At 39.0% G+C, this 14,014-nt stretch overlaps 1 protein-coding gene across 1 annotated transcript in view; it reads right to left on the bottom strand.

Annotated features, from left to right (window-relative positions):
• LOC144818171 (baculoviral IAP repeat-containing protein 1-like) overlaps positions 1-14,014 on the bottom strand; it is an 863,533-nt gene that overhangs the window by 713,956 nt on the left and 135,563 nt on the right. The window contains exon 2 of the mRNA XM_078675293.1: positions 12,359-12,944. Coding sequence (XP_078531419.1) covers positions 12,359-12,941 — 583 coding nt within the window. The 5' untranslated portion in view covers positions 12,942-12,944. The remainder of the gene's footprint in view (positions 1-12,358; positions 12,945-14,014) is intronic.

Here is a 14,014-nt window from a genome sequence, read left to right as displayed (position 1 = left end):
CTGTGAAAGTTTTTGTGCCTCATTCAGTTGAAATATTACTGACAAGAGGTAAAACTCAACATTTAACCAGCAGCCGGTTGACAAAATATGAGAAAATCATTCTAGGAGCAGACAATGTTTCTATTTCAAGATGCTTGAATTTAAATCCATCTACTTTATTACCTGATTCAGAAATTGTTGATGAGAATGAAGTGGAACATGAGTGTTTGGATGTCATGGAATTTTGCACCAAACCGAGGCAGGATATTAAAGATGTACCTTTGCCTGAATCAGATGTCGTCTACTTTGTGGATGGCTCCTGTCTGAGGACAGAAGGAGGCGTTTTGAAGGCAGCGTACTCAGTTTGTACAGTTGCAGATGTTGAAGAAGCATCATGTCTTGAGGGAATTCGTTCAGCACAAGTGGCTGAATTGATTGCTTTGATTCGTGCTTGTGAAATATCAAAAGATAAAAGAGTTACCATCATTACTGATAGTCAATATGGGTACGGAGTTGTGCATGATTATGGACAGCTCTGGTCCCAGAGGGGCTATTTAACTTCAGCAGGGTCACCAATTAAAAATGCAGTTTTTATTAAAAGATTAATTGATGGTATACAATTGCCTAAAGAGATTGCAATTGTAAAGTGCGCAGCACATACTAAAGGAGTGGATTATATTTCAAAAGGCAATGCCTATGCAGATGAAACTGCTAAATTTTGTGCAAAAAATTGTCGCGCATACAATCGGGAAAAAAGTAAAGAATGTGATTCAAATTCATTGATGCTAACAACAACAGTAGAGACATGGCAGGAAATTAGAGACTTACAAAATGAAGCAGATGATGAGGAAAAAGATTTATGGTTGAGAGCAGAATGTAGACCACGTGATGAGGATGGAGTGTGGACTTACAAAGATGGTAGAATAGTTTTACCAAATTGTTTGATTGCTGACATGGCTAGATTATATCATGGTCCAGCTCACCTTGGAAGAGATGCTATGATCAGACTTTTTCGAGAGACCTAGTTTAACACAAAATTCAGAACTATTGCAGAATCTTTTTGTCAAAGGTGTTTATCATGCCAACAAATGAACCCAAACAGAAAATCAGTTGTAGGAACAGGGGTAATTGGTCGAGAGGGTGGTCCTTTTACCAGGTTGCAGATGGATTTCATTGAGATGCCTCTACACAATTGTTTGAAATATGTCCTTGTGATTGTTTGTTTGTTTTCAAGATGGGTAGAAGCGTTTCCTACACGACATTGTGATTCAATTACTGTGGCAAAACTGCTGCTCAGAGAAATTATCCCAAGGTACGGTTTTCCAGTCACTATTGAGAGTGATGGAGGGAGTCATTTTGATAACAAACTTATGAAACTAATATGTGAGGCATTGAATATTGAGCAGAAGATACACTGTGCATACAGACCAGAGGCATCTGGGGTGGTAGAACAGATTAATGGAACAATAAAAACAGGATTGGAAAAATGTGTTTAGAAACTGGTGTAAAGTGGACTGATGCTCTTCCACTTGTCTTAATGTCATTAAGAAGTACACCTGATAAAAAGACAGGTTTGAGTCCTCATGAAATTCTCATGGGAAGAGTCATGAGACAAGCTTTTGTACCTGTAGGCAAATTGTTAAGTATAAATGACAGTGCTATTTTGGATTACTGTAAGAGGTTATCTGATATAGTAACTTCTGTGTCTAATCAGGTGGGAACTGAAGCACAATCAAATGAGAAAGTTCAGACTCATGATTTGAAACCTGGTGATTGGGTCAGAACAAAAGTACATCAAAGAAGAAATTGTCTGGTTCCTAGGTGGCAGAAGCCTAGACAAATTATTCTGGTCACTACAAATGCAGTAAAGTGCAAAGGATTGAAAAGGTGGATCCATCCTAGTCATACTATTCCAGTGCCTACTCCTGAAAATTCTGATGATGAGAGTGATACTACGGAAGATTCTGATTCTGAAGTAGAAAGTGAAACAAATCCAGATTCTGAAGATCGACAGGGAGGTCGACATCTGGAACATGTACCTGTGAATGAAGAGTTGAAAAGAAAAGAGTTGGAAATTATTGAAATAGATTCTGGAGAAGAAGAGAATCTATTAAAAGGGAAGATAACTGAAGATAAATGAAGACAGAGAAGCTGAACCAATTGAAATTTCTGACCAGGAGAGTATCGAAAAGCAGAAATCAAGCTCTGAAGCGAGGAACGGAAGACCAGAAACTGGGAAGTTGGAGGTAATTGAAGAAGAGGAGGACGAATTACCGAGTACCAGTGATGGAAGACAAAGCATAGTTCCTGACAGAGTGAAACTGCCGAATAGAAAAATTCCTGAGTCAATCATTGAAGTTTCAGATTACGATTCTGGAGAAAGTGACGTGGATGGTGAAAGTAGAAGTGCAAAGAAGAGATCCTGGAAGTCAGAAGTAAATGTTTCTGAACCAAAAAGAAAATTCGTGAGAAAAAAAGATTTCTGGCCAGGTGGAAGATTGAGAGTCAGATTAATCAAAAAACCAAAGGAGCACGTGGAAGAAATAAGTAGTCAAAAGGATTGTGAAAAGGAAGTTGGAGTTGGAAGAAAAATTGAAGTAGTGACAAGAAAGACACGGAGGATTATAAAGCCAAATCAAAAATATAAATCTCCTGAGTGGTCTTATCTAGTGATTCCTCCTGTTATTGATATTTACGATAGCAGCCAAGAAGAAGAAGAAATTGAAGAGATAAGTGACAATGATTGAAGTATAGAGATTTTAATTTGGATCTTTGAGTTCTTTATTTTTGGCAAAAGGCCGAAGAAATCTTGTTAGGTGACATAAGGTCGAAGAAATTTTGATTAGCTGAGAAAAATTGTTTGTGACATAAGGTCGAAGAAACACTGTTAGGGTTTAAAAAAAAAAAAAAATCTTTTAAAAAGGGGGGTGTAAATAAGAATTAACTATTTGGATCGGTTTTAAAATAATTAAAATACTTTTTTTGTTTTCTTTTAAGGTAAAGATAATAAAAGATGCCTTACGTCATGGAACAGAGTACTTCAAGGTGTTCCATTTTTAAGAGATGCTGTAGGATGACTCTGGTGTGTGTGCTCATTTTGATTCTGCTCTGGTTAATTTTAGCTGTTGTTATTCCTTTTGAAATTAACAAAGATTCTCATAAAGTAAACATGACAAGCAAAGCTTCGATTAGTCAAAACAAACATGGTGTAATAGGCAGAGTTATTGATCGTCAATCTGACATTCATCAGGACAAATCTATTAGTAATTTTTCAAGCAATACATTTACAAGGCTTTTGAGCGAATATGTCAAAGTAATGAATGCTAAAGATTGCTATGTGTGTGTTAAATTACCTGCTTCTGTTTCTGAGGGAGTGACATACAATATGCTTCCTCTTACATATGGTGTAACATGTAGTGTGTTAGCTAGTCTGTTCTATCAAACTGGACGCTTAGAATATTATTATTCGAATTATGATGAAATTTTTGCTAATTTAAAAATAGAGGCTACTTTAAATATGCATAAAAAGGCTAAACAGATGAGGGAATTTTTCCATGTTACTAATGAGCTCACATATGAGTATGCTTACAAAAACAATCTAACCTGCAAATTAAGTGTTGAAGGAAAGACATTTTTGAACCTAGTTGAGGAGAGGAGAGCAATTTACAAGAGAAATGAAATAGTCAAGCAGACTAAGTCTAGGTTCTGGCAAAAAGAGGATGAGAAGTTAAATGGTAAAACGCTTGATAACGCTGCAATTCACATAGACAAACCAATCAGTGGTAAGCTTTGTATTAGAAGAGACAATATACTTTTTGATAATTACTTTGTGGGTGCGAGCAATTGTGAAGATACATATCAGATTTTGGGAGGTTGGGGATTCAAAGGTGGAAAAGATCCAATTTTCCCTGGGATTTATTTTGTTTGTGGTGATAAAGCTTACTACAACCTTCCTGACCACTGGTATGGGACTTGTTATGTTGGGATTGTTTTTCCTAAAATCTTTCATGTTGATAGAAATACAGAAGGTTTGTTCAAAATTAATAATTATGTAAATAGGGCTAAAAGAGAAACTTTTACAGAAATTTTGGGAGATTTTTTTGAAGCAGTGATACCTTTGGTAGGTATAACCCTGAATGCAGGGAGAATTAGAAAATTGTCCACAATTGTTGACAGATTGTCAACAGATACAGCTGATGGTTTCCAATTAGTGAATGTTGAGGTCATTGCAATTAGATCCATGGTGATTCAAGATCGCCTTGCTTTAGATATACTCCTTGCAAAAGAGGGAGGAGTCTGCGGCATTTTACATGTGCAACATTGTTGCACTTACATTCCTGATGAGAGTAAGGACATTGAGATGTATATTAAGAATATTACTGAAATGCATTCAGAGATAATTCCATTGGAAGAAGAAGATTTTTCAGAAAGGCTTTCAAAGAGATTTCAAACTATAAAAAGTGGTTTCATGATATTGGAAGTTCAATTCTTGGCAAGATTTTGGCACCTTTGATTGTGATAATATTCATATTTGTTCTGACGAAAATTGGTTGTTTGTTGCATAAGAGAAAGAAACAAATGAAAGAAAAGAGAAGAATTTATAAAATTAAAAAAGAAGAAGAAAGGGAAATTGAGTTACAAGAATTACACAGAGCACAATATGACAATTGCAAGGATTTTGCAGAAACAAATTTCTAGAAATACTGAATCATTTTCCTAGTAGTCTAAATTTTCCAAATTTTGGGTTGTGGTGTGGTGATTTGTTAATCACCAGATGAGGGAGTTGATGAAGCGAGATAGAAAATAAAATTTTGTTTAAACACGCGAAGTCACACTTCCATAATATAAATTAATATTATTAATGATTTGTGATGTGTTATGCTAACTCAACTTAGATTAAACTTTACACATGGGGTTATTAACATGTGTGCTCATAAACGTGCATTATTGTTGCATCTTTTGTTTGTGCAAAAATAATAAATTAATTTTGTCGTTTTCAATTTTGTCATTACTAACGGCAGCAGATTTAAAAGTGGTATGTGCTTGTTTTGCTTCCCTTGTCTGTGTGATGTTATTTCTACTATTATAGGTGCATATAAGATTTCATGGATTTATGAAGACTGGTAGATATAAAATGCTGCTTTATTTGTTTGCTTCTTGCTAGGTAACACTAGACTAATAGGGTGGGTTAATTAATTAGTAAACTAAGGGTGGAAACAGAATAAATTGATATTTCTATCATTAATACTTCTCTTGTGTTTGTTTTATACTAGAAAAATAAGTTGCCTGCTTTTGGGCCTAGTTTGCTCGAGTTTGCAAAAAGATGAATTCAATTTCTGCCTGAAGCACGATGTCCACCCTAAAGTTTTCCATGAAAGTTACATTCACTTAAACAATGAAGAAGCGCTGTCATTATTTTTGTCGGACATGGCCAAGGTCAGAAACCGGCAGAAAGAACATTTTGATAACTTGGCATCCGAGGAAGTAAAATGAAGTCAGTGAGAACTCTTGTTCACATTTGTTGCAAACTAAGGAAGCTTTGGAACACGTACAATAAAGACAATGGTCTCAAAGAATATGACGGAATGGAAGTTTTGAAATATGGGGTGACATGTCACTTGTCACTTTCGGACCAATGGGACATCGACTTCTGCAGAAAATTTTCTTTTACTTAGATTAGCTAGCATAGAAAGGTATAAAAATCTGTGCCCTATGGTTAGGGCTGGCTGCTGCTTTTCAACTTTCAGATGAGGGTGTCGTGCTGACGGACTTTGCTTGGAGCACGTAAGAACTCATAAAGACTTAACTTTATTTTCATTTATTTTAACTTAGCTAGGGACTTAGGATTTTAGAAATGCTAAACTTTAAATTTCTTGCTTGAAACTATAGTTTTCTATAATGTTTTCAAATATACTTACTATGATTCTAATAAAATTACATTTATAAAATTATATTCACAACAATCTAAATTAGTTAATAAAATCTATCTTTTGGAAACAAGCTGGTCTTGATTATTCAGAAGTGTGGGTTACTATTAGCTAGATACCATCGCCATGGTGGTCATTTAAATAGTTAGGATTTGTTCAAATGATGTTGTCTTTTACCGCGGATGTATATAAATTGTAAATAAGTTGTATATAAGTTTAATTTGGCCACCTGATTCAGTAGGTCAAAATATGTCATATTTGATTAATGGGTCCATGAGTTAGAGTAGTGTTTAATATAGTAGGTTATAAAGTTAGGTAGCGTTGCTTATGACATATTTCCTATAGGCCGCTGGATCACAGGCAATAGATATTGGGCTATGGGACTATTTTTAACCCCACCAAGATTATGTAAACAAAAATACTACAGAGGCTTTACAACGTATCAATGAGGCAGAACAAGTGTTATTGATTGCCCCTACATTAGGGCAGCCTAATAATTTACTTGCACTGTCACGAAATAGTCAGGTTTGGTCAGGAATTTGATATAAGTTTACAGAGATCAAAAGAAACCTATTGCATATTATTCCCCCACTTTATTCTTGCTTATGAGCTTTGGCATTTGCTGCCCATCTCACTGGAACCGCTAAAAAGATGTATTTGGCTCACACTCATAGTTGCTGTACTCCACGTCATGGCTGCCCTTTTACCCAAATCTAAAAACCAACGCTTTCCATTGCGAGACTATCCATTCCGAAATAATTTTGTTATCTACTTCCTACATTATCCTAGTTTGATGTCCCTTCGTAAATGCTGCTGCACAGCATGGAGATTGTAACTGCCCATCTGGCAAAAGGATTGATTTAGAGCAGACAGATTAATATACTCAGGGGATTAAACAAATTTACAGCTGTCCTCAGCCCCCAGGGTCTTTTCTTCTCAGAAACTGTTGTCATGGCGGATCCTGTCAATGTAGAAAAAGTTTGACGGATCATACAGTAAGCTATGATAGCTGGCTGCCACACATTTCTAAGGTTTTTTGTTTTTCTAACACAAATTCCCAAAGTGGGAGTTTGCTTTTGAAAATCAGAAAACTAATATCCCAAACTCTGGGATTTTTCTTCCATGGTCTGGAGGTCATCATCAATATTTTAGTTTCTCTCACTGAAAGATTTTCTTGGTCGAGATAAACAGGAACCTATTACACCATCTACCCCAAATTGGGCAGGGTAAAATCCTTCCTTTGACTGTCCAAACTCCGTCAGTGGCATCAGAAGAAGTATTCCATTGATTGAGTCAACAGGGGCTCTTTTGGTAGAAACCTTTTAGTCCAGCGGTCTGGAAAAGAGGTGGGCAAACAGAGGGTTTGGGATATGGTACTCCATCGCGTTTTGCTCAAGTTAACCTCTCTGATGCACCATGTGAGAATATGGGTTAAGTTAGGGTGGATGGTAGACCATCACAGGCAGGGGCGGCTGGTGACATTTGAAAGTGGTGAGGCGTAAAAGGTGCAAAAAAGTCAAACACAAGTGCGCATGCGTGGGCACGGGTAAAAAATTCACCCTCCGTCCCCACTCATGCGCACTTGTGTTGCTTGCCCTGGTGACATGACATCATCATGTCAGTCAACATGAGGCCACCCCGCCCACCCCCTTCAGACTCTGAAGGGGGTGGGCGATGTGATGTCATGCTGACTGACATGATGATTGGAATGTCAGTTCTCCTGAGACCCGCCTGCCTTGGTGTCTGCGTATTTACTTTGAACTGTAAACCGCTGAGGGAGCTGCGGGCGGCTGCGGGCGGCTGCGGGTGAGGTGGGGGGGCTACGCCCCCACGCCCCAATGGACGCACCGCGTCTGATCACAGGTAATAATGGCACTATTCTTGTTAGGTCCAATAAAGGTTTTAGTAATATAAACCTGTCCTCAACCCCTGGTAGCTATAAGAACAGGCTACAGCCTGGATCCAAAGAAGGGCTCTTCAACAACAGGTTGACAAAGGACAAGGTCTCTGCATAGCCATCAATGAAGGTGGGAAAAATTCAGAGTGGGAATAAGTCTGAAGTTCACGCTGAGGAATTAATGACATTAATCAGATGCTGATCAGCGTCGTTCTCGGTGAAGCTTTCTGCCTTTTGACTAAGACTCTTTTCTGGAAGTCAGGTTTTCTTGCAGGGAAAGGATGCAGGCTGTAGCCGAAGAAAATTTGTCATTGTTGGATGCCAGTCAGCGTCAGGCAAGCTGAATCAGATTTGCTAATGCAGAAAAGAACATAGCGGGAGCTGCCGCAAAGTCAGGCCTACCCGCGAATCACCCTCAGTGGATAGACTGACTGGAAATAAATAGCCAAAAAACATACATTGCCTCATATTACGCCCCGGTGATCTGAGCCATTTACAAAAGCTCAGACGGGAATAAATTAATCTACAGGGAGAGGCTTTAATAGGGGAATGTTGTTCGAATATTTACCTTGTTTTTTCTGACCCCCCCTAAGGTACAAGGGAAGAAATAAAACTGAGAAATGTTTTAAGTATATTTGCCTTCTCTTAGTAGTTGGAGATTTCTGAAGGAGAAAAAGATATGGAAGAGCTAGATCCTACAGTTGCTTCTTGAATTGGCATAATTCCATTTCTAAGATCAATGTTTTTAGGATCTCGCCACCTAAGCAATGTATGTTTCTCATATAGTCCTCATGGCTTAGACGGCGTCCGGCTGCTGCCCTCGTTATATCGAGACTCGCATAGCATTTTATCCACAGCATTACTAATTGTCTATCCACGGATGTTTGGGCGAATGTTAATAATTGCCATCAATAGAACTGCGCATTACCGATTGGCACACGCGAACACGGGGCTCTCGAAGCAGTCCCCAGTTTGAAGAGTGTTTTTTGTCAATTACAGAATTCATCAAGGCTTAGACATATGGGGGCAGATTTATGATAACTGGCGCATCCCCAGGGATGCGCCAGTTATTTTGCGCCGCTGCTCCGCCAACCATGGTGCGCCGCATTTACAATGCGGCGCACCATGGGGCAAAAACGGCACAGATGCGTGACGCATCTGTGCCGTAAAGGTGGCGCATTGCTGGAGTTGCGTCGAAAGCGCGACGCAGCTCCAGCAAGGCTCGGGGGTGCCCCATCTATACAATGCTGCGTCAAGACCTACGCCTGCTTCAAGCAGGCGCAGGGTTTTGACGCAGCATTGGCCTGAAAGTGACTGAGTGAAATCTTATAGATTTCACTCAGCCACTTTTGCGAGGCGCACCTGCCCCGAAACGCCCACCCTGCGCCGGTACGCCCACAAGTGGCGCAGGGCTTTACAACGTGACGCATCTGCCTAGATGCGTCACGTTGTAAATGGGTCGTAGGGATGCGCCACGTTTACGCCGCAGTTGCGTGACGCAAACGTGGCACATTCCCATCATAAATCTGCCCCCACGTTTTTTTGTAACTCCATATGTGTCATAATTAGATCTTCGGCTCATTCATCTTTCTTTTTTGGAGCGTTTTTTCTGGTACTACGCAATAAGTTTTTGTGGCTTTTTCCTGATGAAGGCACAGCTTGTGCCGAAATGCGCATAGAGAACCACATCTTGGTTATAGCCACTGATTGTCATTCAATTGTATTACGGTTTTTTGAATATACCAGACCAAATATTCATTGATCTTTATAACAGACAAGAGATCTATCAGCAGATTTGAACTTTTTTTTGTCTTGTGCCTGTCTTTGCACCTATTTTTATAGTGTAGAAAGACTTCAGAATGAATGCAGATATGATTGATGTGGGAATGTGAATCATATATATATATAAGGTCTTGTTTGAATAAAATTATTTGTGTATTGGTTTACAATATGGTGTTGTTGTCCTTTAAATGCTCTTGTAAAGTTATATCATGTAGATCTTGTTGAATATTTGAGTTGCCCTGGACGCTTACACTCTGTTTCTCAGACAGATGAATTTCTTAAGCCAACCCTAAAAGATTTGAAAACAATGCGTGAAAACTGTGAAAAAACTGTTAAAGGGATCCTGATGGAGTGTGGAGGGACAGCACCAGGAGCGCGGTTTCCCTGAAATTCCTCCTGCCCCAACCTCACCTGACTGGACCCCAGCCTCTCCCACGTCAGAAGGGATGCATGATTTGTGCTGCAAGTACCCATTGGTTTGCTCCATTCTTACCCTCTGTTGCCCAACAACATTGCCCCATTCTGCTTAACCTATCAAGCTCACAGTAGTGGGAATGGAGCCCAGGCAACCCCTAATGCCCACCCTCCTCCAGTGTATACAATTCAGCCACATTCAGAAGGACATATCCAAATGCCTTATTGTTGTTCTTACTCATGTTTTGCTTTTTATCAGTATACTTTCCAGATGGCTTGGAGCCTATCCTTACACACACCGCGACACAATTGCCTTCGTGAATAGGCGGATTTGGAATTTCTGGCTATATGTACAAGGATACTAGTCTCAAAAGCTGGGCACAGTTTGCAAACAGACATTTTGGAACGGTATCTAATGTTGTGAACTGACCTATTTACGAAGAGATCAGTTTGCAGAATTCATATATTAGAGTGGGTCACAGCCAACCTTACCTAATTAATATTAACTGGGTTGGTTGCTAATTGCTACTTAATCTGATTGACAGAAATCACAGCGATGATAGCCATCGTTCAAGCAATCATTTTTGGAAGAAAAAAAAATATTTTTTAAAGCAGCCCAATTCCTTTCAGGAAATTAGGCTGCTTTAAAAAACATTTCTTTTTTAAATTTTAGGGATAGTTTGGAGTGATCCTTTGGACCACTGCCAGCCTTCTCTGAAAGTTGGACCCTAATTCACAAAGTGGCAGGGGTACAAAGGCAACTCCTTCCCTTTAGCGAATAAGTTACCACTCCCACTTGGAAGACTGTACCTTTGCAATCGTTTGCAACTAGAACTCTGGTACTGAATCAGTATTTGTCCATAACATGCCCATTCCAAATACTGAATTTGAATTGTCGCATTCTCGATGGTAAAACTGTTTTGCATGTGGCAAATACATTTTTGCGGTTCGAAATTCCAAATCATGTGTTTGTGACTGCAAAAAGGCTTTGTACATCTGGCTCTTCATTTATAGATTTTGAATGCCTCTTCAAATGTGTAGTGAAAAGATATCCACCACTTAATCTGATTTTCTAATATCAATCACATGAGTAGACCCTAACAAATAATTCAGGTAGGTGCTTGGGTGAGCACAAGGGAGAGAATGCAGATGGCCTTTGATAGTAACAAAATTATATAAAGTTTTCCCTGAGCAAACTAGATTTTCAAAAATCTTGCCCTAGGTGCAAAGACACTTCACATCTTGCCTTTGAGGTAGGCATTTCCAGTGATAAGATTTACCATGAGGAGGAAAACATTAAAACAATTTTGAAATCATCAGGCATAGTACAAAATAGTATGTTTAATTTCATATTCAGTTCCTCTTGCACTTTCTATAGTGCAATCACATAAATATCAAACATGTAATTAATACACACATATTCATTATATTTTGGGTGATTCACACATCCAATAACTGATGAATACCTACCTAAATGAGTCCCAAGTGAATCACTGGATTTTTAATGCTCTATTTGTCAAACTCATCCATAAACCATAAGGAATCACTCCCCAACCGCATTAGCTTCATTCCAAAACCTTAATAAGTGACATGTTAGGGTATACTGTAGCACATGGAAACCAAAATCCCTTAAGATAAATTTAATTGGAGGGGACTTTTTTTAGCCTGGCAAGCAGCTTCAAAACCATATTTTCAATGGCAGAGGTTTTTTATATCAATTCCCAAACCCTAACGTCTTCTCCACGGGAGGCTTACTGTGGCCTTAAGAGCTTACAGTGAATTAATAAAAAGAGAATCAATTCCCTTATGTAGAAAGGCATGAAAGGTGTTTCATTATAGCGATAGCCCTTGCTCCTAAGAGGAACAAGTATCTTTAGCATGTCATCAGGACATCCAATATCAGACCTTGATAGAGGAATTCAAAGGTATAGTCAAAACGACATTCATACATAAACCAGGAAGGAATATACTTGAACTGATCTATTGAGCCCTTGTCAGATGTGTTTTTAAGTTTGGATCTGTTCTAATGAGTCTTCATCAGATATTTTTTATATTTGGATCTGGTCTAATGGTTCTTGTCAGATGTCTCTCCTAAGGCCCCAGAAGATGTTAACATGAGGATTTTAGGATCGTCCTAGGAACATTGCTAAATCAGTCCATAAACAACTTACAGTCCACAGGGATCCATTGGGTTCGAAAATGTACACTTCCTTAAAGGCATTACACATGACAAGCAGCTCTTCCTACTCATCCCCACTCATCTACTCAATAGAGAAACCTATGCGAAAACGTAAAGATCCTTTTTACTTTAGCCTTCACGATACGTGAATAGCAAACGTTGACGATGAATGTTTCATACCTTTAAAGAAAAATCCTGCCCCTGCGAGCACACCTGGGTCAATCCTGGCATAAAATGGCCACTGCTTGAAGGAGTCTAGTCGTGCATTCTCTGATCCGTATTCTTCTGAATTTTGCACAAAGTTCTCCTCTGCTTTCTGGACACGCACTTCATACTTGCCAATATTCCCTATTTCTTGGCCTTGAATGAATTTACAGTCAGGCCTGTGTTTCAGGTGATCTTCGTAGGGTTGTCTTCCGAGACTTGTTGTGCAGAAAATCAAACCACAGCAGAAGCACTGGATACTGTCCTTGAGGCCTGTGCTAAAAAAGCCAGCGCTGGCCATCTTCGTTGGGGACCAGGGAGACAAAGGTTTCAGAGAGAGGAATGACGTCAACCTCTCCAGCTCACTTCTCATCTTGAAGTTGTAAGTCTTGGGCAAAGCTCTCTTAATTTCCAAATACTCCTTTTCCATTTTTGGGATCATATACTTAAAGTCTACGTTCAAAAACGCCAGTCGGTTCTGCAACTCAGAAACATCTAACTCGGGCGCTATCATATTCATATCATTTTCCACAGTAGAAGGCTGAGGGGTGGTGTCCATTTTCTGAAAGGAAAATAAAATAAATGCAAGAATTACACCTCAAACGTGATTTTTTTTCTCTGTTATGTATTGCAGGACTTACCCAGAACATGTGAACAGTGTTAATGTTGTGACAATTCGTAAATAAATGAATATTCACGCTTTTTAGAGTCTCCATATTATATGAATTCCACAAGTCTCGATTATTCAAACTGATTACGTGCTAATGTCGCAGCATCGAATTTGATTGCAAATTTGAATGGTCTCGTTAAACTTATTACGTAAGGCAAACATTGTATCTTGTCAATTCCAACCTTTAACTCAATACAAGCAACACAAAATATCTCTGTAAATTCAACTTTTGTAAAGGTTTTTTCACACAATGGTAAATGCATGCTTAATTGTTCGCTTCAATTTCACATTTTACGAAGCTTCACTAGGCACAAGACTTTGCTGAGGAAAACAACATTATTTGCTGGGTACTGTACCTTATATATAACCACTTTCTTGGAGTTGAAAAAGAATATGCTTGACCGCAATTGTGTGAAAAGTTGCAATTGGCATGCACATGTGGCAAACTGAACAACGTTATGATGTTTGCACAGTTTGCAAAAATAAAGCTTCACAACTTTTCCCGCAACTAATTTAGAAATACCCTACACTGGTCTTGTGTCTCTTCCCATAATTCAAAGGCTACATAATGTGAATGGCTAAAGGTTTAGGGAATGTGATGGACTCATGCAGAGCAGTGGCTGGGTTCCTCAAAAGATACTGGGGAGTGGTTTTAACAGGGATCCTGTTTGTAATCAACAGGCTGATGAAAAAGAAAGGCTAATATTAGTGCAAAAGGAGAAATATCACAGACCACACTTTGTGTGTTCTGGAATACTGCTCTGTGTTTGACTGACTCAGCGTGCCATACGCCCGTAGGCATCTGCCAAGAAAACTCCTTTTCTGATCTCTAGCCAGTTAAGGTAATCATTACCATAATCTGCCAGTTGAAGTCAGCAGGCCCCCCACCGAGCAACGAGTGGTTAGGCCCAGGTATGAGAGACTAACAGGTCAGCAGGCCCAGGCAGTCACAGAACAACTCC

The sequence above is a fragment of the Lissotriton helveticus genome, chromosome 2_1, assembly GCF_964261635.1.
Source record: "Lissotriton helveticus chromosome 2_1, aLisHel1.1, whole genome shotgun sequence".
NCBI lineage: Eukaryota > Metazoa > Chordata > Amphibia > Caudata > Salamandridae > Lissotriton > Lissotriton helveticus.
Note: the sequence above shows the minus strand (reverse complement) of the source record. Positions and strands in the feature narration are given on the sequence as shown.